At 62.1% G+C, this 23,957-nt stretch overlaps 3 protein-coding genes across 6 annotated transcripts; 1 reads left to right on the plus strand and 2 right to left on the minus strand.

Moving 5' to 3' along the window:
- The first annotated feature begins 2,592 nt into the window (after positions 1–2,592).
- Positions 2,593–14,165, plus strand: DVL1 (dishevelled segment polarity protein 1). Of its 3 annotated transcripts, XM_077891678.1 has the most exons (16): positions 2,593–2,843; positions 7,325–7,394; positions 7,518–7,639; positions 7,882–7,985; positions 8,225–8,363; positions 9,057–9,150; positions 9,230–9,299; positions 9,392–9,531; positions 9,608–9,684; positions 9,763–9,830; positions 9,984–10,136; positions 10,796–10,927; positions 11,011–11,178; positions 11,256–11,462; positions 12,273–12,312; positions 12,840–12,979. In XM_077891678.1, exons 1-15 carry the CDS (start codon positions 2,674–2,676, stop codon positions 12,281–12,283), a joined length of 1,725 nt encoding a protein of 574 aa, XP_077747804.1. In that variant the 5' UTR covers positions 2,593–2,673; the 3' UTR covers positions 12,284–12,312; positions 12,840–12,979. The 3 variants fall into 3 exon arrangements, with proteins under 3 accessions (XP_077747804.1, XP_077747802.1, XP_077747803.1); XM_077891676.1 differs by lacking the exon at positions 12,273–12,312 and having other exon boundaries at positions 12,840–14,165; XM_077891677.1 differs by lacking the exon at positions 12,273–12,312 and having other exon boundaries at positions 9,984–10,061; positions 12,840–14,165.
- Positions 14,166–15,005: 840 nt separating this feature from the next.
- On the minus strand, positions 15,006–18,306 carry TAS1R3 (taste 1 receptor member 3). Its single transcript, XM_077891679.1, has 6 exons — positions 18,064–18,306; positions 17,654–17,954; positions 16,780–17,562; positions 16,469–16,672; positions 16,185–16,305; positions 15,006–16,029 (listed from the first exon to the last, which is right to left on the minus strand). Exons 1-6 carry the CDS (start codon positions 18,246–18,248, stop codon positions 15,086–15,088), a joined length of 2,538 nt encoding a protein of 845 aa, XP_077747805.1. The 5' UTR covers positions 18,249–18,306; the 3' UTR covers positions 15,006–15,085.
- Positions 18,307–20,050: 1,744 nt separating this feature from the next.
- Positions 20,051–23,798, minus strand: CPTP (ceramide-1-phosphate transfer protein). 2 transcript variants are annotated; one of them, XM_077891680.1, is made up of 3 exons: positions 23,725–23,798; positions 21,918–22,052; positions 20,051–21,645 (listed from the first exon to the last, which is right to left on the minus strand). In XM_077891680.1, exons 2-3 carry the CDS (start codon positions 22,037–22,039, stop codon positions 21,123–21,125), a joined length of 645 nt encoding a protein of 214 aa, XP_077747806.1. In that variant the 5' UTR covers positions 22,040–22,052; positions 23,725–23,798; the 3' UTR covers positions 20,051–21,122. The 2 variants fall into 2 exon arrangements, with proteins under 2 accessions (XP_077747806.1, XP_077747807.1); XM_077891681.1 differs by having other exon boundaries at positions 23,744–23,767.
- Between the last annotated feature and the right edge of the window lie 159 nt (positions 23,799–23,957).

The raw sequence follows: 23,957 nt of genomic DNA on the forward strand, positions 1-23,957 counted from the left end.
AAACAGGAGTAGGTGCCAAAGGCAGGACCCTTGTGAGGGGGAGTGGAGAGGGCTGCAGGAGGAAGCACCCCATCCTCCAAAACTCTCCCAGGATAGTAGGAGGCTGGAAAGGATGTCTGTCACCCCCTGCTGGAAACCCAGAGGTGGTGTTAAGAATATGCAGATTATGCCTGATTAAATTAGGGGCATAAGCCACCCACACAGGGTCAGCAGGTAACTTGGCATCCCAGCTCCCACTCCGGGGCAGGGGAAACACCAGGGCCACTTTGAGGAATGCACAGTTTCAGCACCTCACCAGGGAAGTAAAGTCAAAAGATTTGTTACTTACAGATCCCAGAACAGGGGTGCAGTGAGCAAGGCTTTAGAAGGGCCATCCTCCATCCCAGATGAGCAAAGAGATATCAAGGTAGCATACATCTATTACTTATAAGGTGGTTGGGGTGGTGGTCACTAATTTTTTTGTAGGCTCAGTTCTGAGTGGTCATTTGAAAAAATACCCCAGGAAACACGGCAGGAGTTTGAGGTGGGCATTCTAGGCTCGGGCTCTTATGTAAACTTCCAGACTCCAGGTGTGAACTCCATAAAATGCTTAGTACCTTGGAGTGGCTGTCTCCTCACCACACACTTGCAAGGGTCCTGCTGTGGCGAAGGCTGGGAGGGAGGCTGGGCCAAGGAGCTGTGGCTTGCTTGACAATGTGCCTCCCTCCCAGCCCAGTGACCCCTGGGCCCACAGTAGCTGCACTGCTCTGGCCACAAACTCATCCCTCCTTGCAGTGTGCCAGCCTGACCGCATCAGTCAGGTCTGGTACTGGTTGCTAGCCTCTGGCTGCCAGACTCTCTCATATGACTTGGGCAGTCAGGTGAGAAAGAGGGGCTTGTGTGTGTGTGTGTGTGGGGGGGAAACAAAGTAAAGATGGGGCATCAGATCCCCTGCATCTGTGAGACTAGCAGTCATTTATGTCTGGCCTGGGGCATGCTGGTCCCCCGTGAGCTCTCAGCTTGGGGACTGCCTCCCTCCCCTGGACATGCAGCAGAGAGCCATGGGAGACCCTTCCTCCAAGCTATACTGCCTGGCTTCCTCAGATCACTTCTGGGGAAACTGAGACCCAAAGGGAGAAGGCATAGGCTTTGCTAGTGGGTGCCAACCTCACACAGCCCTGCCCACTCTATCAGAGCCTAGGGGGATCATGGTCAGTCAGCACCTTTGGCCTGGGCTGACCTGGGGGTGGTCCTTAGCCTGGGCTCAGGGACTTTCAAAGTCTGTATCCTCCAGTCAGTGGTGGACTGATGGGCTTTTTCCTCTGCTGATCCACCACCCAAGGATGGTCAGACTAGGCAGCTGGGAGAGCCCCAGGCTCCAGCCAGCCTCAAGGGGAGTGCTGGGGACAGGTTGCAAGGGGCATCATGCATCCCCCCAGCATCATCACTCTTGGGTCCTATCCTATGGACTCTCATGTTCCTCAGGCTCATCAGTGTGGGACTCCCTCTAGTGGCCTCAAGTCTTCTTCCTGGGGTGAGGAAGACCTACGTCCAGTGGTAGCAGCTGTGGCTGGACCCTCCACAGCTCCAGGGGCGCTGCTCTGGGTTTCCCCTGGTCCACAGAGGACCCCGGGCTGGGGTGGGGGGATCTCTTCACCTGCTGCCAGGTGCACCTTCTCTGGGCACTTCTGTGCACCGTGCGTGTGCACCGTTGCCAGGGTGACCTCCGCTGTGCCTTCAGCCGCCCATACACATGTCCACGCCAGCACCCGTGAGTCGCCGCGACCACCTGGCCCGTGTTCCTCGGAGCCTCCGTGGGACCCGCAGTGGGCGCCTGAGCGCAGAGACCGAGTTGTCTCCAGCCCCCTCGCCAGGCCCTAAGTACCCTAACCTCCCGAACTGGCCCCTGCTGCCCTCCGATGCGACCAGGGCGTCCCCCGACTTTCCGCGCCCCTCCCAAAGGGGCGGAGGTCTGGGTTCTGCGGTCAACCCTGCGGGTCCCCGCGGGAAACCTGGCGTTGTCTGGGCCCCCCCCCGAGGGACGAGCCCTTGTCCGGCCGGCCGAGACCCTAGGCCCAGCGGGGGCTGCGGCCCGAGCACACAGTGGGCGCCCTGTCGCCAGCCGGGCCGTGGACCCCCGGCCCGAGAGGAGGATCGCGATCGCGACAGGGTACGGCGGAAAGGGCTGTGCGCGGGCGCGGACTCCGCGGGCCCCCACCCCCACGCGCGCCCCGCCCTCCGGCCCTTCCGCGCCTGCGCCGCTCCGCCCCGCGCCGCGCCGCGGGCCGCCCGGTGACGTCAGGCCCCGCCCGCTCTCGGGCGCCCCCCGGCGGGCGCGCTGAGCCTGGGGCCGGCGGTCCCTTTAACTGCGCGGCCCGAGGGGGCGGCGGCGGCGGGGCACAGGGACGCGGCCCGGCCTCACGCCCTCCCTGCCTGCGTCTCCAGGCCGGGGCGGATGGGCGGCCGCGGGCCGCGGGGCAGTAGCCGGGGCGCGAGCAGAGCCAGGGCCGGCGGGGCGGGCGGGGCCGGGGCCGGGGCGGCCGGGCGGGGCGCCGGGGGCCTGGGAGCGGCCGGGCCGGGAGCGGCGGCGGCTGGCGGCGGGCGGGCGGGCGGGGCGCAGGCCGGCCGCGGGGAAGCGCCGGCGTCCGAGCCCCGGGCCGGGCCGGGAGGTGGGCCCCGCGCCGCTGCCGCGCCATGGCGGAGACCAAGATCATCTATCACATGGATGAGGAGGAGACGCCGTACCTGGTCAAGCTGCCCGTGGCGCCGGAGCGCGTCACGCTGGCCGACTTCAAGAATGTGCTCAGCAACCGGCCGGTGCACGCTTACAAATTCTTCTTCAAGTCCATGGACCAGGACTTCGGGTCAGTGGGCCGCGGGGGGCCTGTGCGCGAGCGCGGGTGTCCGCACCTGTCCGTGCCCGGCCCGGGCTCGGCGGTGCCTCGGTCTCCCGGGGTGCCGTGCGCCCCACCTGGCTGTGTCCTGAGCTGTTGCCTGAGCTGGGGACGCGCGGGGGTCAGGGCGCGGGGCCCTGGCTGCCGCCCGGGAGCCTAAGAACCAGGACAGTGGGGAGGCACGGCCCTCGTCTCTGCGCCCACTCTGGGCCTGGGCCTGTGTGGCTCAGTGGCCCAGGGTGAGCTGAGGTCCCACCTTGGCACCTGTCAGACTCGGGGTGCCACTGCCTCCTCCTGTGGAGGGCTTGTGAATCCTGGGGCCGGGGGTCCGAAGGGTGTAAGGGGAGGGTCCTAGCACTGCCCCCTGGTCCACAGTAGTTAGCTTGGGGGGAATGAGGTGATCTACCACCAGCACAGAAGTTTCCAGAGGCTCAAGACAGCCTGTCTCTGAACCCCTCCTCCAGGGTCCTGAGGGTTAGGGCAGAGATCAAGGATCACTGGGGACCACAGGTCGTCCCTCCCCCGCCCCCACCTAAGGGGTGCTGTCCAGTACTTGGGTTCCAGGGAGCAGCCTGGGCCATCTGCTGACTCTGGGCAGCCTCTGGGTCAGTGTCCCCACGTCCAGCCTCAGTGGTGGCTGTCGTGGCTGAGGGGACTTCCCACTTGCACTGGGCTGGGACTCTGGCACTGTGAGGAGGAGGCTGTCTGTCTGAGGCCTGACCAAGCACTGCCAGGGGTAACTTGAATCCCCAGCTCAGCAGTGCTGGGGGCGGGGTACTCAGAGGCCTCGTGTGGGCCGAGCAGGTGTGCCTGGCCGCCCTCAGGCAGCCTGTGTCCTTGTGTGTGACTGTGTCTCGGGACTTTGACATTGAGGCCATTTCCTGGATTCTCTGGTTTGCATGGACCTTAGGCAGCCCCAGGTCAGGTCAAGCTGGGGCCATTCTACAGCTCTCAGGGAACTGAGGGAAGTTGGGACAATATGACTCTCTTGCTCACCACCATCGCTGCAGAGAGGCAGAGAGAAAGAGCATGTTCTTGGCAATCCTGGATGGGCTGGGGCAGTGGCCCCACCATGAGAGGGGGCTCAGATCAGGGGCTGTGAGGAACACCCTAATGTGCCTGGGCCCCCTGCCCCTACTGTCCTGCTGTGGGCTGGACCTTGAGTTACCCAAGCCTCTGTGCCTGGCTATAGTTGGCCATCTAGCAAGGAAAGAGGGGAGTCTGAGGTATGGCCACGGTCACCTGCTCTGGGTTGGGTCCCACTCCTGTTTTTGGCCAAGTTGGAGGGAAGGTTCTGTGCCTACCTCCCACTTTCTCCATGCAGGTCACAGCAAAGCCGGGCCTATGGTAGGCTGGCCCAGAGCTGTCCCACACTCTGGCTTTGGAAGGCAGTGGTGCAGGGAGGAGTCTGACCCCAGTGTTTAGACTGTGAGGCAGAGGTTGGAGTCCCCCTGCTACTAGGGCTGCCTTGCTGATTCCAGGCCTGGCTAGACTTGGCACTTAGCTGATTTCCCTGGCAGTGGCCCTGGTCTCTCTATCTCTGGGCCAAGAGTTCTGGTCTCTGAAGCCACCTGCCTGTGGGCGGTGTGAAGACTGCAGGGCAGGCGGTGGGGGCTGGGCCTGACCCAGCCTGCCTGGGTGAATGCCCACTCTGCCTGCTGCAGCTGGTCTATCTGGTGTCAGTGCCCCCAGTGGTGTCGGGAGAGTCCAGACAGGCACCTTTGGAGCTTCTGGCAAGGTGTAGAGGACTGGGACTCCCTTGCCCTGTAGCCTGCAGAGCTTGAGCCTGGGGGAGCTCTAGGGTCAGGAGGTAGGGGTCATGGGGAATGGACAAGCGAAGGCACGGTAGGAGCTGAGGATCCCTGCCTTGTGGGGGCATGAGGGGGTGCTCTTTGAGGTCCCCCATGTCATGTACAAGCCATCTTCCTGCTCTGTGGTGGGAAGGTCTAGTGGGGGGACCCTGTGCTTCTGGGACCCATGGGCAAGGGTTGGCTGTGGCCTGCTGTGGCCTCTGGGAGCCCTGGGGGTCCTCCTGTGGCTGTGCTTGGCTCCAAGGGCCCTGCTCTGAGCAGATTCCTTGCCAGGGCGAGTCTGCGGGGGCGGCGGGCGGGGCCCAACAGCCACAAGTTTGAGGCTAACCAGGATCTTGCCAGGAATTCTGAGGTTGGGGGCTTGATACCAGTGGGGGTGCCCCTGGGTGGCCACCCCTAAAGGCTGGTGGAGACTGCTTCTGAGGCCTGCTTTTCCACCCTCCCTCCCAGGAGGGAGCCCCTAAATTGTTTGGAGGCATTCCCCCAGGCTCCACTGAGGCCTCCCCTGCCCGACTCTGTCTGGAGCTCCTGGAGGTTATGCTGGCCAGTGGTGGGTGGCATCATGCATCCTGAGGAAAGCACCTGCACCCTTGCTCTGGCACCCCCCCCCGCCCCACTCTCTTGGCTGACCTGTGTCGTGGGGGGCTGTGGTGCCCCCCCCCCCGGGCTTCAGGCCTCAGGTGGAAAGCAGGATGTTCTGTAGTGCTGGGTTGGGGGACTTGGGTTTCTCAGGTTGGGGGGCCAGAGGCAGGGACTCTGGGCCTCAAGGGCTCATTTGTGCAGGGGTAGGGGGCACAGAGGGTCGGGCAGCCTTGGGTGCTGGGTCATCTGGAAGCCCTGGTCAGGTGGGCAGTTGGCCCCTGAAAAAGCCAGGCAGGCCCAGTGGTGTGGGGGCTGGGGAGCTCATCTGCCTGCCTGGGGGTGAGTCAGGAAGGGCGGGGGCTTGGGAATGGCAGAGGAGGCTGGGCCTCCTGGGCTGTGAGACAGGAGTTAGGTCCCTCCCGAGTTTCTCTGTTGCTGCTTTCACTCAGGGACCTTTCTCTTAGCCTGCTGGGACCCATGGGACCCGGGGGGGGAGGGCGGGGGGGCGGCTGGCTTCAGGGCTCTATGTTGGCTGTGGCTGGCAGAGCTTTTGGTGGCCCTAGGCCACCTCAGGTCTTCCTGTGGTGACAGCTTCTTATGTGACCTCAGCTGAGTCCTGGCCGGGGGCCTAGCATCCCCTGGAAGCTCAGTTCTGTAGGGCTGTGGTGCATGCATAAGTTGGGGTGGCAGATGTGAGGTCTTCTCTTCCTGTGGGGTGTCCACCTCATTGTTACATGTGGCTGGCATGGGAGCGGAGGGGTCTGAGGGGCTGCTGTGGGACTCTGGCAGGCTGCCCCCTCCTGCCCTGGCTGGCCTGGTCTCTTCTGTCTTCTGAGGCCTGGGTGGTGGGTGATGGACCTGGGCCTTGCTCCCTTGGGGAGTGTGGCGTGCCAGATCTGTGGAGGCCTCCTGCCCCTGTTGCTGCCCAGGACTAGCAGAGTCAAGGCATCCAGGCTCAACGGGTCACAAGGCTGCTTCCTGCCTGTTCTCCTGGCTCCTGTTTTTCCACTGGGCCCCAGTCCCGGGTGTGGAAATCCCGCTGTGTTGGGCAGGGCTGGGCTCCAGGAGGTAGGGCATCGGGGTGCTCCTGCTGTGGGCCTGGCCCTGCCTACCCTGATCCCTAAGCCTCAAGAAGGCCACGGTGTGGGGTGCATCTGGGCCATAACTAGGCAGCCTGCCCTTCCCAGCTGCCCCCAGTGTACCCTGCTGGCTGCTGCTTTCCTGGGCCCTTTGACACCTGACCCATCCCCCACCTGTGTCTGGCCGTGGCATCAGTGGCTTCCTTCCTGCTTAGCTAGCATTGCTTTGGCTCTCTGTGTTCTGCCTGGGAACCCTCCCTACCCCCGAACCCACCTGACTGGGGGCAGCATCAAGACATAGGCCAGGGGCTGGCTGCTGGGCAGTATGGCTGCTGGAGCTTGCTGGCCTCTGGGGCTGAGAATTCTCACATCACCCAGTAGCCCTGTGCCTGGCTGTCCTTTCAGGCCTTGAGTTGGGCTGTTACAGAGGGTGGGGTCTGCTTCTATCTTCGCAGCCAGGTGGACGGGCCAGGAGGGCAGAGGCCTCCCCTCAGGGTGCACGTTCGGGTCTGTGTGCCTGTGTTCACGCGGTCTGATCATCCTCACATCTGTATCAAGGCCTGCTGTGAACCAGGCCCTGTTCTGGGTTGGGGCCAGATTTGGGGGGTGGGAGGTGGAGGGGGTGCTCCAGTCAGAGCCCTGTTTTCATGGATCTGTACTCCATGGGGCACACAGACACAAAGCAAGGTAGATACTGGCACAGGGTATTCCAGGAGATGACCTTCTGCTGCTGGAGAGTTGGGAGTTTGGACTTCCCTCTGGCCTGGGCCCTGGGAGGGGTCCCCAGAAGGATGACAAGGGTGCCCAGGAAGGGAATGCATCAGGCTGGGGCATCCACACGGAGTGATATCTGAGCATGTGGCTGGACACCCTGGGCTGGCGTGGACCCTGGACAAGAGCGTGGGGAGGTTCTCCCTCCAGAGCCTGCTGTGGGGAGCAGCCTTGGTACCAGGGGTCTCATGGCAGTGTCTTCCCACAGGGTGGTGAAGGAGGAGATCTCTGATGACAATGCCAAGCTGCCCTGCTTCAATGGCCGTGTGGTCTCCTGGGTGAGTCCATGGGATGTTGGCAGAGGATGCTTGGCTAGGGTGGGGGCTGGAGTGGGCTGAACCTGTGGGGCTGGGGAGCCTGCAGGCTGGCAGGTGTCCCCGAGCCACTGCTTTCCTCCATAGCTGGTTCTGGCCGAGGGCGCACACTCAGATGCAGGATCTCAGAGCACTGATGGTCACACAGATCTGCCCCCACCTCTTGAGAGAACGGGCGGCATCGGGGACTCCCGGCCCCCCTCTTTCCAGTAAGGACTGTGGGTTGGGGGCTGAGCCTGGTGGTTCTGAGGGGCCTGCTGCCTACCAGGCCTGTTGAGGGGGGCAGCTGACCAGGGACTCATGGTCAGTAGAAACTGGTCAGTGGAGGAGGGGCAGGCAGAGAGGCACCCTCTAGGCAGGTGAGTGGGTGGGAGATGAGGCAAGGAGCCGGGAGAGTGTCCACAGCATGGTGGCCCAGCCCGCCCCAGCCCACCCCCTCTTGTGGGCACAGCCCCAATGTTGCCAGCAGCCGTGATGGGATGGACAATGAGACCGGCACGGAGTCAATGGTCAGCCACCGGCGGGAGCGAGCCCGACGTCGGAACCGCGAAGAGGGTAACAAGGCTGTACCTCAGACATGCCTGGGCCCCTATGGTGACCCCATGACTGTGCCTATCCACAGTTACTGCCCCCTAGCTGCTGGGGTCCCAGAGTAGAGGCCCTAGATCTATCTGCCCAGCACCCCAGTGACCCTCTCAGCAGCCCACAGTCACCTGGCTGGCTCCCAGGGCAGTTGATACTTGAGGCCACACAGGGGACCCCCATAACCAGCTCCCCTTCTTCTGTCCCCTCAGCTGCCCGGACCAACGGGCACCCAAGGGGGGACCGACGGCGAGACCTGGGGCTACCCCCTGACAGTGCGTCCACCGTGCTAAGCAGTGAACTTGAGTCCAGTAGCTTCATTGACTCAGACGAGGATGACAACACAAGCCGGTGAGTGTGTGTGTGCACGCAGATGTGTATGCACACAAATGTGTGTGCACAGGTGTGTTATGGGGTATGTATGCATGTGCGTGGTGTCTGGGGGCAAGTCTGTGCAAGTGTGCAACAGGTATGCACAAGCAGGCACACAGGTAGGTGTGTGACCAATGTGCACACATAAGGGTGTCTGTGCATGCACACAGACTAGCGTGGGCACATGTGCATGGGTGTATGTGTGAACAGGTGTGTATGCACAGGCACGTCATGTGTGGGTGTGTAGGCATGTATAGATATGTGTGTACATGTGTGGGGATGCAGGTGTGTATAGGTGTATGTGACCATGGATGTATGTGATTCCCAGGGCATGTATATATGAGTGGGCATGTGCATGAGCAGGTGTGTTGCAGGTGTATGTACACGCACATGCTGGCTGGTTCAATGTCTGTGTCTATCTTCCCTGAGTAGCTCTCCATGTAGGTATGGGGTTTGTATGTGTCATGTGTGTAGAGAATGTGTACAACCAGGAGCTGAACCTTCTGATCAGCCCTGTGTTTTCCGCAATCCACCTGGCTAGTGCAGAGCTGGCCTGTCGCCCATTGTGTGCATCCCCTGTCTTGTGTGTGTGGTGGGGGGGCCCTGTTCTGTCCACCCCGCTGCAGCCCTGCAGCCTCTGGCCTGGTCCCTGACCTTCATGCCCCTTCCCAGACTGAGCAGCTCCACGGAGCAGAGCACTTCCTCCCGGCTCATCCGGAAGCACAAACGCCGGCGGCGGAAGCAGCGTCTGCGGCAAGCGGACCGTGTAGGTGGTAGCTGGGTGCTGGGTGGGGTCTGCTCTTCTGAAGCCCCTGTCCAATCCCCTCACTGATCTCTGTCCACAGGCCTCTTCCTTCAGCAGCATCACGGACTCCACCATGTCCCTGAACATAATCACCGTCACTCTTAACATGGGTGAGGCCTCAGGAGGGTCCCCCGCGGGCTGCGGACTCCCTGGGCGAGGTGGCCCCACTCAGCAGGCGCCGGCTCGCCTCTTGCCCCTGCAGAGAGGCACCACTTCCTGGGCATCAGCATTGTGGGTCAGAGCAACGAGCGGGGTGATGGTGGCATCTACATCGGCTCCATCATGAAGGGCGGTGCTGTGGCAGCCGATGGGCGCATCGAGCCAGGCGACATGTTGCTGCAGGTGCAGGGCCGCAGGGAGGTGCTGGGGGGCTGGAGTCGGCCCCCAACTCCACCTCACTGAACCCCTCCCTGCCCAGGTGAATGACATCAACTTCGAGAACATGAGCAATGACGACGCGGTGCGGGTGCTGCGGGAGATTGTGTCACAGACAGGGTGAGACACAGGGCAGGTGGGAGACATGTTGGGGGGCCCATGCAGGGCCTTGCCTGTGTGACCTGCTACACCCCACAGGCCCATCAGCCTCACAGTGGCCAAATGCTGGGACCCGACCCCCCGGAGCTACTTCACCATCCCGAGGGGTGAGTGACCCCTCACGGCTGTAGGGGAGGGGGGATAAGGGCGCTGGCCCGGCCTGAAGGTCCTTTCCTCTGTGACCCCCGTGCTCTGTCGTGTGTGCTCCCATCTGCTCGTCTGTTTGTCCATCCATCCATTACCACACGGTGGCCACTCAGCTGACCCGGTGCGGCCCATCGACCCTGCTGCCTGGCTGTCCCACACGGCGGCACTGACGGGAGCCCTGCCCCGCTACGGTACGAGCCCCTGCTCCAGCGCTGTCACGCGCACCAGCTCCTCCTCACTAACCAGCTCTGTGCCCGGCGCTCCACGTAAGTGGCGGCTCAGGAGAGCAGGGAACTGAGGCGTGTGGGCGAGGGACCCGGCCGATGTGCCCACCTGGCAGTCACACCCGAGGGCTGTCCTGCCGTACCGCCAGGGCACACACGTGGATGGACGCTGCTGACGCGGGTGTGTCTGACCCAGCACCGACCCACATGTGTGCCTGCACACCCGCCCTCCTTGCCATTAGCTGTCTGGGTGGTGGAATTGGAAGATGCCCAGAGGGGTCAGGCCACCCCTGTGGTCCCTCCCTCCCAGAGAGCAGAGGCAGTGCATGCATGTGACCCCCACCTGGCTTTCCTGCAGCTAACATGACTAACGATCCTGAGCTGGCGGAGGGGCAGAGGGAGGGGCTCTGGTCCGTGCAGTGGGGGTGGCCGCTGGGCTTGGGCCCAGGATCTTGATGCAGCATCTGCTGGGGGAGGGAACAAAGATCCAGTCTCCCTGCCCTGCCCCTGCGAGGGTCCTTCCTGTGGTGGGATCAGGCCCCACAGTCACTGGATAGCCTCAAGGTCTAGGCTCTGTGACCACAGACCCTACACAGAGTCTAGGCTCTAAGGTGGGCTGCAGCCAAGGGACCTGCGGCCTGTCCCAAGCCCTCTCCCTGCCTGGGGCTGCTCAGGGCTGAGTAGGGGGCCATGCCTTGCAGAACTGGAGGAGGCGCCTCTGACGGTGAAGAGCGACATGGGTGCTGTGGTGCGCGTCATGCAACTGCCGGACTCGGGCCTGGAGATCCGTGATCGCATGTGGCTCAAGATCACCATTGCCAATGCCGTCATTGGTGAGAAGTCCCTGCCGGGCTGGCTCTGGGCGGGCAGGGTCCAGCCCCCCAGGCTCTGCGCCCTGACGTGTGCTGCGGGCCAGGGGCGGACGTGGTGGACTGGCTGTATACACATGTGGAAGGCTTCAAGGAAAGGCGTGAGGCCCGCAAGTATGCCAGCAGCATGCTGAAGCGTGGCTTCCTGCGGCACACAGTGAACAAGATCACCTTCTCGGAGCAGTGCTACTACGTCTTTGGGGACCTGTGCAGCAGTGAGTGGGGGGCTGCAGGGTGGGGCTCCCCAGAGGGCCTGCCCACCTTGCCCTCACCCACCTTCCCCTCCTGCCAGATCTCGCAGCCCTGAACCTGAACAGCGGCTCCAGTGGGGCTTCGGATCAGGACACTCTGGCCCCACTGCCCCATCCGGCCGCTCCCTGGCCCCTGGGTCAGGGCTACCCCTACCAGTACCCGGGCCCCCCGCCCTGCTTCCCACCCGCCTACCAGGACCCTGGCTTCAGCTACGGCAGCGGCAGTGCTGGGAGTCAGCAGAGTGAAGGTGAGAGCCTGCTCGGTGCCCAGCTCCCCTCTGTCCCTGCCGCCTGGCTCTGCCCTGTGTGCCCACCCTCTCTGCCCTGTGCACTCCTGCCTGCTCTGTGTTGAGGCCCTGGTTGAGCTCCTTCTGGAAGGGGTGAGTGGTTGAGGGGGATGGGGAGAACCCTGCAGACTTTGGTAGTCATGTGCGTGCTTCTCTGTGTGTGCATGTATGTGCGTGTGTGTGTGCACAGTTGTGTGTGTGCCTGTGTTTGTGTATGTATGCATCTCTGTGGTTGTGTGTGGTGTGCATGTGTGTGTGCGTGTTTGTGTGCATGCATGTGTGCATGTCTGTGTGTGCGTGTTTCCTTGTGTGTGCGTGTCTCTGTATGTGTGCATGTGTGCGCATGTGTAAGTGGGGGGATTCCAGATGCAGCAGAAGCTAACGGCCAGGAGATGGCTTGGGGAGGGATGGAGAGAGGTCCCAGGACACAGTAGAGGACAGATATGTATCCTCAGCACCTGCACCTCGGCCAGGAGCCGGAGGTGGACGGTCCCCAAATAACTGTGAATCCCCAGGAGCCAACGAGGGATGTTGAGAGGTGTCCCTGAGAGCAGGGGAGAGGTCAGGCAGCCAGCCCAGCAGACCCCAACAGGAGTGGGAGGGAGAGGAGAGCAGGTCAGAGGGCAGTGATGCCAAAGGGGAAGCTGCCGTTGGGTGCCTGTGGGCCTCAGACAGGCACAGCCGGTGGTGGCATGCTCAGTAGGCGGGAATGGGCATCCGGGCCGGGCCTGCTGTGTAACTTGTGCTATCCCTTGCTTTGTGCTGAGCAAGCCTTAGACTGAAGGACTAGCGGAGTGGACCCTCCGGGCCGGTAAGCCAGGGTCGTGCCCGGCGTCTCTCTCGGCATGTTCCCGGCCAGCTGGCCTTCTCAGGCTCCCCACTCTTCCTGGAAGCCCAGGACAGGGGCTGAGCTGAGTAGCTGGCCAGGGCCTTGGGGCTGGACAGAAGGTGGGTCTTGGGGCGGGGTCGGGTGCCCAGGATGGCCGATGGGAACACCGGGCACACAGGGCCTCACTCGGGTCTCAGGTTCTCAGCTGCAAGATCAGGCATTGGGTGAGACAGGGGACACTGAGCTGGCCCCAGAGTGTCCCTGCCTGCCTGCCACAACTCACCCTGCCTCTCCCCACCCGTCCCCCCCTCCAGCCTGCTGCAGCTGCTCTTGCTTCTCTGAGTGGGGCCAGCCCTGCTCTCATGTCTGCATGGCTGCCCCCTTCCCACTCCCACCCTGCTTGAGACCACCAGGTTCTGACCCGGTTGCCCTGGCAGCGGCTGGTCATCCTGGAAGTGGCCTGGCCTGATGCTGACCATCTCATTCCTCTCCCCCATTCTTGACTCCAGGAAGCAAAAGCAGCGGGTCTGCCCGGAGTGCTGGCGGGAGCAGCCGGCGGGCACTGGGCCGTGAGAAGGAGCGCCGGGCGGCTGGAGCCGGGGGCAGTGGCAGCGAGTCGGACCACACGGCACCAAGTGGGGTCGGTGGCAGCAGCTGGCGGGAGCGTCCGGCTAGTCAGCTCAGCCGGGGCAGCAGCCCTCACAGCCAGGCCTCGGCTGCTGCCCCGGGGCTCCCTCCACTGTATCCCTTAACAAAGGCATACTCGGTGGTGGGGGGGCCACCTGGGGGGCCACCTGTCCGGGAGCTGGCGGCTGTTCCCCCAGAGCTGACAGGCAGCCGCCAGTCCTTCCAGAAGGCTATGGGAAACCCCTGTGAATTCTTTGTTGACATCATGTGACTGAGGAGAGAGTGCCTTCAGCTTGGCCCTGTGGAGGGGGAGCCGGTGGTCCTGCCCACTCCTGCAGGAGGGCACAGCCTCTGGAGCTTATGTGGGCTTGCCTTATTGGTGGCTGTCTTGGGTCAAGCCAGCCTGTGCTTTCATGCACACAAGAGGCCAGGTCATGGGGCCCAGGCCTGGCAGAGTGGGAGAAGGCTGGGCGAGGGGCTGAGGGCACCCCAGACCACCATGATCTGAATTTGGCAGTCCGTCCATTCCCATTTGGAGCAGCTTGTGTCCATGCAGACCCTGTGCCCTTGGGGTGTGCCTCAGGGACCCCCACTTGCCTACAGAGCTGTGTGCAGGGCCCCAGACTATGCTGGGAAGTGGCTGCTGGGCCTGGGCCCCCTCTTTGCCCATCACAGGCCCCACCACTCTTTCCTGGGCTGGGTTGGCCCTTGTCAAGGTGGAATCAGAACCCCCAGGCCCTTCTGTGGATGTCCAGGGTAGGGATCTAATTTATTTATTTATTGCCTGGCCTGTGTGCTCTAGGGGAGGTGGTGGCCAGGTCAGCTGCTCCTGCGCCCACCAGGCTTCAGACTGAATGCAGGGACACAGGTCCTGTCTGACAGTGGGGGGGGGGGGGTGAGGGGAGATGGGAGGGGGCCGTGTTTCAGCTGGCGGTGGTGGGGTTGTGACCCTGAGGGGTAAGGGGGCACAGATGCCCACAGCTGCTGTAGAGGCTGGGTCTGGGGAAGAGGGGTAGCCAGCCCACCCTTCCTTGCTGTCCTCGAGTGACTGCCCACCCACTCACGCCGCTTCCTTCCTGGCGTTTCTGGCCTGCACACATCTGCGCTGTAGATACTGTATCGAGTCGGAGTGTCCATCCAGATAGTTAATAGAGCTGCTTCTGTGTAAATGTTATTTTAAAGACTAAAAAGCATTTAATTTTATGGGACTAACGTGTGGCCTGTGTCCCTTCTTTTCTGCTGGGGTACCTTAGAAGGCTGGGGTGTGAGGGCTTGTCCCACCTCCCCAGGGCCTGGCTGAGAGCTGATCCAGGACTGGCCCAGTGTTGTCCTCTGGGTCCCTGGTCAGCGACAGGGCTCTGTGCCCGATGCTGGGTGCCAGTAGGGTCCTGGTAGCTGCTCTTCTGTCCGTGGTGCTGGCTCCAGGCTCCAGGGGTCTTGGCAGTGGGTGCTGGCCTTGGTGCTGACCCCCACCCCCCCCACCCACTGGGCTCTGTCCACGGTGCTGGTGGCCATCGAACCCCATTTTCCCTGCTTGGCCTGGGCCACAGAGAGAAGGAGGTTGGGTATGTACCCTCCCACTAGCCCTCTTCCCTGCTCACCATTCCTGCCCCATCTGGTCCTGTGGTCAGTCATAGACCCCTGCAGAGGGGTCACGACATCTCCAGCCCTCTTACCAATCTCCCATCCCTGTGATGCTTGGAGGGGGTGCTGGCTGGAGGCTCCAGGCTGGGCCTGGCCAGGCAAGTAATGCCCAGTTTGGCCTTTAAGTGACCTGGCTGGTAGGTGTCTTGAGCTCTTGGCATGAACGCCAGGAGCCTCAAGGATCCTTTTCGTGGACCTTTTGTTCAGTAGGGCTGGATCACATGGGTAGGCCTTGGCCAGGCCTTGGCTAGGACAGGGACAAAGCTTTTCTGGGGCCTCAGGTGGGTGCTGAAGCCCTTCATGGATGCTACAGGCCTAATGGTCACTGTGCCATCAAGGTCAGCTAGTTAGCCTACAGTTAGGATCTAGAAAGGGGTGGTCTCAGCAGCTGGGGTCCAGGTTGGTGGTTGCTTCATAGAAATGTGATTTGTGGGTATCTCAGCTAGGTCTGGGGTCACTGGGTCAGGGGTCACTTGTTTTTGCCCTAAGTCTCCTTCCCCCCACTACCACTGCTGCCCTGTCCTCTGGCATCATCTCCTAGGAAGAACTCCGGGTTGTTGAGCTCCAGCTGCTGCAGCAGCAGGTAGCACTTGGGCAGGTGGAAGGTGGCCAGGATGCCCAGGGCACAGAGGAGGATGGCGGCCATCTGCACAGTGGGCTGGTAGGCCACATGCACATTGGCAAAGAGAGGGACAAAGGAGATCCAGGTGATGAAGTAGGCCAGCATGGCAAAAGTGAGACCCCGGGCGCCATTGTAGCGGCCTGGCCGGCTCTGCACCAAGAACGTGCCCAGGAAGCAGAGGAAGGCCAGCATGGCATTGATGGCATGCACTAGGCCAAAGCTGATCCAGGAGCGCACTCGGCAGTGCACCAGCACCTGTGTGGGTAGCACCCACCAGTCTGTCACCACCTCTGGTGGAAAGGCCACCAGGTACCAGGCACATAATGCCGCTTCCGCCAGCAAAGCAAGCAGCACCAGCAACCAGGCCCAGGGCCCCTGCAGGCACCTACGCAGCTGATCTGCCCAGCTTGATGGCAGCTCTGAACCCACAAATATCTGGGCCGCTTGCAGGAAAAGTGTGCTCAGACAGCCAGTGAGTGGAAGGTGAAGCAGTGGCTGCTGGGCCAGGCAGCTGGCAGGGCCCGGCTGGCCAGGGAACAGAAGGACACTGAGGCAGACAAGGCCCAGGCAGGCCAAGCCAAAGCAGGCCCGTGGCCCCCCTGAGGCCTGAACCAGTGGGCTGTCCCGGTGCCTAATAAAGAGCCCCAGGGCCACCAGCACCAGGCCCAGCGCCAGAGCCAGCAGTATAAGCAGCACCAGCACAGCCGGCTGCCCCCATGCCAGGAAAGTGAGCCTGCGGGGGAAGCAGCGTGTGCTCCGGTCTGGGGACCACTGGTTCTGGTCACACTGGGTGCAGAGGAGATCATCTGTCATGTGGGAGGAAAGATGGGGCACTTGGGGGAGAGTTCAGGCTCCCACCCACTTGCTCTGGCCTCAGAGTTGGCCTTTGAGTCAGGACACGAGACCTGGGGGTCCCTGCCCCCACCTGTCCCGTGTGTATGGGCCTTGGAGAGGTGCTCACCTGGGCTGCGCTGATAGGTGCCCGCCTTGCAGTCCACGCAGTCATAGCAGCAGGAGTGGAAGCCCTTCACACGGCGCACCTGGCCCTCCCCGCACTGCCGGGAGCACTGGGACACGGGCCGCTGCCACAAAGGCCTTGGGGCTCAGGCTGTGCTGTGCTGAGTGCACCCGCCCAGTCTTTGGGGTGCTCCCCAAAACCTCACCCCCCCCCCAGCAGAGCCAGAGCTCGTATGGGGCTGAAGGGAAAGCTGCTGTGCAGTTAGGGCCGTGCCACCTGGTGCTCACCTGGTTCCCAGGTGTGTGCCAGGACATCTGGGAGTGCCAGACCTTCAGGCGGCCGTTGAAGGCACCTACGGTGCGCAACTCGGGCTTCAGGTCCCGCCACACCCACAGTTTCAGGTCATAATCCATATTCACGTTCCCCCTGGCATCGAACTGCAGCGCTAAGCCGCGCACACGGAAGGTCAAGTTGTACATGTTTTCTAGGAGCTGGTAGGCAGATTGGAGCAGGTGGGTGGGGCCAGGCCAGTAGCTGTCCCCGGCCCAGACTCCCCACTGACACTGCTCCTCAGAAGTGCGGGGCCTCCTGGCCTTACCTGCCAGGGCCGCACTGGCTCCCGTGGGGGGCAGCCTGAGGCATTGCAGAGCAGTGTGTTGTGGAGGGCCTGGGCCACGCCATACACGGCTGCGTAGGCCGCGAAGGTCTGGTGGTGCAGCAGCCCTGCAGACATAGCCTCCAGAGTGACGTGGTCACACTGGGGACAGCGGGGCCCCACCACGTGCTCTTCCAGGCCCGGCTGCTCTGCATCCAGTGAGGCGCAAAAGGCAGGGTCAGCAGCCAGGGCCAGGCAGGTCTGCACATAGGATGGGAACTCGGGTATTGGGGCGCCCTGCTGCAGAAAGCCAAGCACGGTGCCCACCTCAGCCATGCCAGGCAGCGTCATGACCAGGTCCGAGGTCAGCCAGGCCTCACTGGCCACCCAAACCTTGGGTGAGAGCCTGCAGTGGATGCTGTAGCTGAAGAGGGTGCGGGCAGCACGAGTGGAAGAGAAAAGCACCACCACCTGCACGCTGCTCTGGTTTACCTGGTGCAGTAGGCCCTGGACAGTGCCCAGCCGCAGGCTACTCGTGTGCGGCAATGGCACCAGGCCCTCATGCGCAATGCAGATGCCCCTGGCATTGGCCAGGCTGGAGAAGAGGCTCAGGCCCTGCCGGCCATACTCGTCATCGCTGCCCACTGCAGCCACCCAGTTCCAGCCAAGCTCCTGCAGCAGCTCCACCATGGCCACTGCCTGTACGCGGTCGCTGGACACCGTGCGGAAGAAGGATGGGAACGTCTCCCGGTTGCTCAGCCGGTCGGTGCTGGCCCCGTAGCTGACCTGTGGCAGCCGGGAGGCACCTCCTGATGTGGGGGCTCCTGTGGGCAGGGCCAGTGGGGGCAGGGGACCCAGGAGAGGAGGGGGCGCACACCTGAGGCATGAGGAAGAAGCTGAAGAACTTGCCGGTGATGAGGGCGAGCTCAGATGAGTGTGGCCCAATGACTGCCAGCACACGGGGCTGGTACTGCGTGTAGTTGCAGTAGGCGGCGATGTCGCAGCTGCCCGCTTTGGCCATGAACATGAGGCTGGGCTTCATGGCCACCACAGGCTCCGAACATGTGTCAAAGAGGTCGTAGCCCAGGCGCAGTCCTGGCAGCAGCGTGGACCTGTTGTTGACCTCCTCCACCGCCATCTTCATGGCCAGCGCCCAGAGCAGGCCGAGGGACGAGAACCTGGGCCACAAGGGTTGTGGGGGGCTGACCCCACGTCCTCCCTTGGGAGCATCCCAGAGCTGAGCCCCCCACCCCGTCACCCTTTGCTTCCCAGCCCCGGCATCCCTACCTGGTGCACACAGTGGCATTGGGCTGTGTCCTGTCACTGAGACCTGTGTCCTCAGCTGTGCCCAGGGGGAAGAGCCCGCCCAGCACATAGTCCCCTTGCATCCTGAGCTGCCGGGATAAGCACAATGGGGCGCCTGCTCCAAGGCCCAAGAGAGTCATGAGGCTCAGGAGCATCAGGCATGCCATGGCAGGTGGCAGCTTCCAGCAGGGACGGCAAATGAGAGAACCGAGTGGGGGCCCCCAATATGATGAGTGGGGGCAGGGGAGGGCAGAGGATTTGCTTAGCAAAATTATCACCTGTCCTTACCAGTCATGTCCAGGGGCCCCTGGGGACACCCTCACTTTCCTAGGCCTTGCAGGTCTGCGCTTCTTGGACTCGTTTATCCTTTTTTTTTTTAAAACATTTTTAAAATTTTTATTTATTTATGATAGTCACACAGAGAGAGAGGCAGAGACACAGGCAGAGGGAGAAGCAGGCTCCATGCACCGAGAGCCCGATGTGGGATTTGATCCCGGGTCTCCAGGATCGTGCCCCGGGCCAAAGGCAGGCGCCAAACCACTGTACCACCCAGGGATCCCAGACTCGTTTATCCTGATGCCACCACGAGGCTCTCTGATTGACAGTGACCTGGGCAGTCGGGCTCTGACTGACCACTGACCACATCTTGTTACATGCCTGTGCCCAAGCCCCACCCCACTCCTGGAAAGGAGGAAGGACACTCAGGACTTCTCTGCCAGAGGGTCCTGGGGTCTCCAGCTGCCTGAGGGAGGTGCAAGTGCCCTGAGGAGTAGGTACGGAAACATTTCTTCCAGCCCTGGGAGAACTGTCAGCAGCCTGGGGGTTGGGGGTGGTGGTTGTGGTGTCCAGGGGTGGCTTCACCTGCAGACTCAGGGGGCAGACCATCCAGGGGGACAGCGGCTGGCCAGCTGGGTTCCCATCCTGTAGCTGGGGTGGGGAGGGCCCCAGGGTCGGGGAGCTGTGGCCTCTCAGCCTGCCTGAGAACAGTGCAACCGAAAGGGTCTGAAGCTAGAAACTTTGGGGCCTCTGAGCCTGGGCTCTTGACACAGCAGATGCCTCCCTCTGGGGATGGAGGGCACATGGGCCTGCAGGACAGTGTATGCAAATGAGCAAGGAGAGGCTGTAACCAAATAGGACCCTGACGCTGGGTCTGCACCAGGTGTTTGCAGCTAAGTCCTGATGGAATTGCTGGTAGCAGGTCCAGCCCAGCCTCTGGGTGCCCCAGAGACCAGTCTCTTCAGGCTTGGGTCTGGGGGACCTGACATGAGGCTCAGATGTGGACACTAGGAGACACTACTGATGCCCCTGGTGTGGAGTGAGAGCTCTGGGTGGTCTCAGCCCTGCTGGGGTCTGGCCAATGTTTATAAGAGGAGTTCTGGGATCTGATATTTGCTGCCTATCGGGAGGGACCGTGCCACGTGGCGCACTCAGGAGACACACATACACGTGTGTAACACACGCTCGATGCTCCATACCTGCACACAACATGCCGTGCACCTGTATACACTAGAGGCACACGTGCAGCCTGTACTCTGGCCCTTGTGGATCCTTCATAGTCATCTGCCTTTGCTGGTACCACATGGTGCTGTGGCCCCTGCTGGGTGCAGGGCAGACCTGGGGGTGGAGGCAACCTGGCTCTGGACACTATGGGGTCTGATGTTGGAGTGGAGTGTCCAAAAGCATGCAGCCTGACGTGTCTCCTCTTTCTGTCCCAGCCACGGCTGTGGTGAGGAGCGGCTCCCCCTCCACAGGCTGCAGGCTGAGCAGACCTTTCTTCTCCTTCCACCCCAGCCCCTTGGACAGGCAGCATCCCCTGCTCCATGCCGGCCAGGAATTGCCCCATGTCCCTGCAGTTGACACTGCCTTCTGAGCCTGGCAGTAGGACCTTAGCCCTATGGGGTCACCCCCTCTTCCCATCAGTGAGCAGCTGCCTGACACACCAAATACCTCCATCCTGCAGTACACTGGCTGTTTTGTAAGTGGAATTTATTGATGTTGGAAAAACCATCACCCGATTACACTTTCCCAGGGTCTCTGCAAGCTCATACTTGCGCACATCTGCTGCATGGTGGATATGGTCCCCTTGGGGTCAAGGGGCCTGAGCACGGTGAAGAGCCAGTAGGAGAGGCCAGGCCCCCAAATGCTGGGCGATGGCTGGCCTGTCAGCTGGACAAAAGGGTCTAGCCTCTCTGTGTGTGCATATCATCATGGGCCTCATGAGCTCTGTGGGGCTGGGGCAGCAAGGGCCAGCAAGGAGGGAACCTGGCATTTTGTTGGATGACGGGGAGGGCAAGGCTAGCACTGGGCTGGCACAGTTGTGGGCTCGCTAGAGCTCTGGGGCAGTGCAGAGCCCCTGGGTGGAGGAGCACCCGACTGACAGGGTGGCTGCAGGGGGCAGCTGATGAGAGTGCAGAGAGAGGCAGGGCAGGCTCTGCTCAGGGCTTCAGTGCCTGACTATGGCTGCTAAGGACATGCGGGCCCCTGACTAACAAGGAGGTGAGGGGCAGGGAGAGAGTCTACACTGCCAACTGGTGCCCAGGGGTTCTATCCCTGTCCTGGGGACGGCCATCCCTGTATGGAGGACCCAGGGCACCTGGGCATAGACACCGAGGTTGGCCAGTTCCTGCTGAGTGTGTTTGCTGGCAGGAGGGATGCAGTCTGTGCCACAAGGACCTTCACCACTTGGCTCCCAGGCAGGGGGCAGCTTCTCCAGGTTTTGCATGAATGTCGATCCCGCCCCTTCCCCGCCCTGCCTCTGCACTTCACCCGTCTGGGTGAGGCCTGATTGGACATCTGTGTAACTTGGCTGAGGGAAAAGCAAGGGTGCCCTTGGGCAGAGCACGGTGGCCAGGGAGGAGCAGGTTGCCAGGGCCTGCTTTCTTTTTCTCAGGCCAGGTGCCACAGGCCAGAAGCACGGCCCAGAAGAAAGTGTTCTTCCCGTTCCTGGGACACCCATAGGTCTCCATGGTGGGACTTCTGGGTGCTGGCTGCCCCAGGCCAGCTCTGGATGGGAGACCCTGCCCCACCCAGCCCACCAGCTCTTAGGGCAGGTCCAGTAGAGAATGCTCAGCATAGAGTTTCTGAGAGATGTTGTAGACATGCTCGATGAAGGGCAGGGCCTCACCCAGCATCTCCACAGCCTGCTCCGTGGACCCCACGTTCATGGCCTCCAGGAAGACCTTCCGTGTGGGCAACGTACAGAAGGCCACAGTGACAGCCCGGCGGATGATCCAGGGGTGGTATGCGGCCAGAGAGGCATTGTAGGACTCGGTGCAGAGCACAGCCGTGCGTGCATCCTCGGGGCTGGTGCGCAGGCCTTCCAGGAAGAGCTGCAGCCAGCGCAGGGCACGATGCAGCCGAAGCACGGTCCGGCAGCCTGAGTCAGGGTGGCGGGAGCGCCGCTCCAGGTCCACCAGCTTGTGGCTCACCTCGTAGGCCACCATGGACTGCAGGCTGCTATAGTGCTCCCGCTGTGGGCCACCGCGAAGATGCTCCATGATCTGCAACTTTGTTGTGACATCCTTAGAGATGAATGAGAAGATGGCACCCAGGCTGTTCAGGAACCTGCTCGAGGGGGAAGTAGACATTCAGCGCAGGGTATGGGGGAGACTGCCCCCCACCTCCTGGTACACACATCCACTTTTAGACAGGGATAGTAAGGCTCAGTGCTGTCAGGCAAGTGGTGAGAGAGAACAGCTGACCAGCCCAAGTAAGTGGGAGCCTGGTATGCACAGCCCATAGTACAGCACGTGGGAAGTGTGGCCAGGGAAGCCCCACCTTTGGGGGAGGCCCCACCTTTGGGGGAGGCTCCACAAGGCAGTGCCCCCCAAATGTACCTGACTAGCCCCCTCCAGCCGGCGAGGTAGTGATCCAGCAGCACCTCCTGCTTCTCATTGAGACACTGCTTGAAACTGACTAAGACGATCTTCAGGTTGAAGTTCGACTCCAAGTCATCCATTTCTCAATATGCACTGAAACACACGGGTTGTCTCCCTGTGAGTCAGCTCACTCCCCAGGTCATTGCTTCAGGGTGGGGGTGAGAGCAGTCAGAAAGAAACTGCTGAGATCCAGGTGCCCCCACACTGAAAGCCCACCGTGGGCCCCTGATCCCCTCCTCCCTAGGGACCTGTTCCACTCTGTGTGGATCACATGCTCGCACATAATGATCTAGTGCTGCCATGCCCCTGGCCCCAAACACAGGCCCACAGATCTTAGCATGGCCCCTCCTTGTCACCCAGGCTTTCAAATCACTCTACTGTATCTTACCTACAGCACACACCTCTAACTCGTGTTTTCTTGATTGTTTATTGTTCGTCTCTCTCACCAGAAAGCATCTGTCTTCACCAGTTGGAGAGACAATTTGCTTAGTCTCTGCCCAGAGCTAAGCACCCTTCCAGGTTGGATGCCCCATGAGACAAACAGCCCTGCCTATGAGGAATATTCTTGGGGAGGTTGTTGGATAATAACAAAGCCAGAAAATTCCAACATGGTACATAAAAAGAGATAAACACTATGAAAAAGAAGACAGTAGAGTGAGGTGGAGGGCCAGGCCCTTCCTTGCTTTACTGCTGCATCTTGAGCTAGAGCAGGAACTGTGGGGTCACCACTGTCAGACACCAAGGTTCTCACTGCTACTGGAGCTGTATAGGACCCACACAGAAGGGCAGCTGGGCCAAAGGTCCTCCATACTCTGAAGACGGCCACAAGGCCTTCTCCTAGCTCAAGGAACCTTCCAGAAGTGCCCTAGGCCAGAGTCTTGCCCTGGGTTCTGCTCACATTCAGTCACTCCATAAACATTCAACTGCCCACGCATTAAAATGGGTGCTACTGGGCAATCCCGCCTCTGCTGTCCTGGGCACCTGGGGCTGGCACTGTGGTTGGACCCAGCTGCATATCACCACCTAGGATGCCAGGACTATCTGCTAGGGCTTGGCGGCTGCTGAGCCCCCAGAAATGAGCTCACCCCATCTTCAGGTGTTGGGGCAGTCCACCTGGCCTCAGGAAAAAGAGGGTCCTCCTCCAGAGACTTCCACCACGCCCCTCCCCTCTCTCAGGGCCCGTCTTTCATCCACTGAGCAGATGGTCTCTGAGACCTTCGGGGCTCCCTTCCTGGCCACCAGACATCCTGTGGGCCTGGCCCTCTAGTCCAGAACCACAGCCGGCAGCCAACGGGAGCGGCTGGGAACCTTTCAGAACTTGGAAACAGGAAGCACACTGCTGTGCAGCCCGGCCAGGCAGCCTGCCAGCTGTGGGGAGGTGATGCAGGGCACCAGCACGGCTCCCCAGGTCAGCCCACAGCTCCAAGGTCAAGTCTCGGTCAGGAGGGCTGCCTGAGACCCCAGCCTTAACAGCTGATAGCAGGCGGAAGGCCCCGGGAGAAGAAGGCGCCCACCCCGCCACACCCAGCCCAGCGGGCAGAGGCGAGGCCAAGGGGCACCGGGCTCGGACCCCGCGCTCGGGTAGAGTGGGGCCCGGGTCCCGGGCGGGTCCTGCCCGAGAGGAGGCCAGGGGACTGGGCGGGAAGCAAGGCAGTCTGCCGCCCCGTCCTGCGCCCGGCCCCTTGGCGATGCCCAGGCCCACCTGCCAAGTTCGGTTGGACTCTGCCCCCCGCCACAGGCCCGAGCCTGCCACCGTCCCGCTCACCTGTGCCACCGAGGCTCACCTGAGCCGCCGCCGCCGCCGCCGCCGCCGCCGCCGCCGCCGCCGCCGCCGCCGCCGCCGCCGCCGCCGCCGCCGCCGCCGCCGCGGGACCCTCCTCCCCGCCGCCCCGCCGCCCCGCCCCTTCTCCCACCTGCCGCCGGGATTGGTGGCTCGTTGCCCAATCCGCAGGCTCGGCGCACGGCCCGGCGTTTCCGGCGGACGCACCGGAAGCTGGC

This window comes from Canis aureus, chromosome 3 (assembly GCF_053574225.1).
Source record: "Canis aureus isolate CA01 chromosome 3, VMU_Caureus_v.1.0, whole genome shotgun sequence".
Classification (NCBI taxonomy): domain Eukaryota; kingdom Metazoa; phylum Chordata; class Mammalia; order Carnivora; family Canidae; genus Canis; species Canis aureus.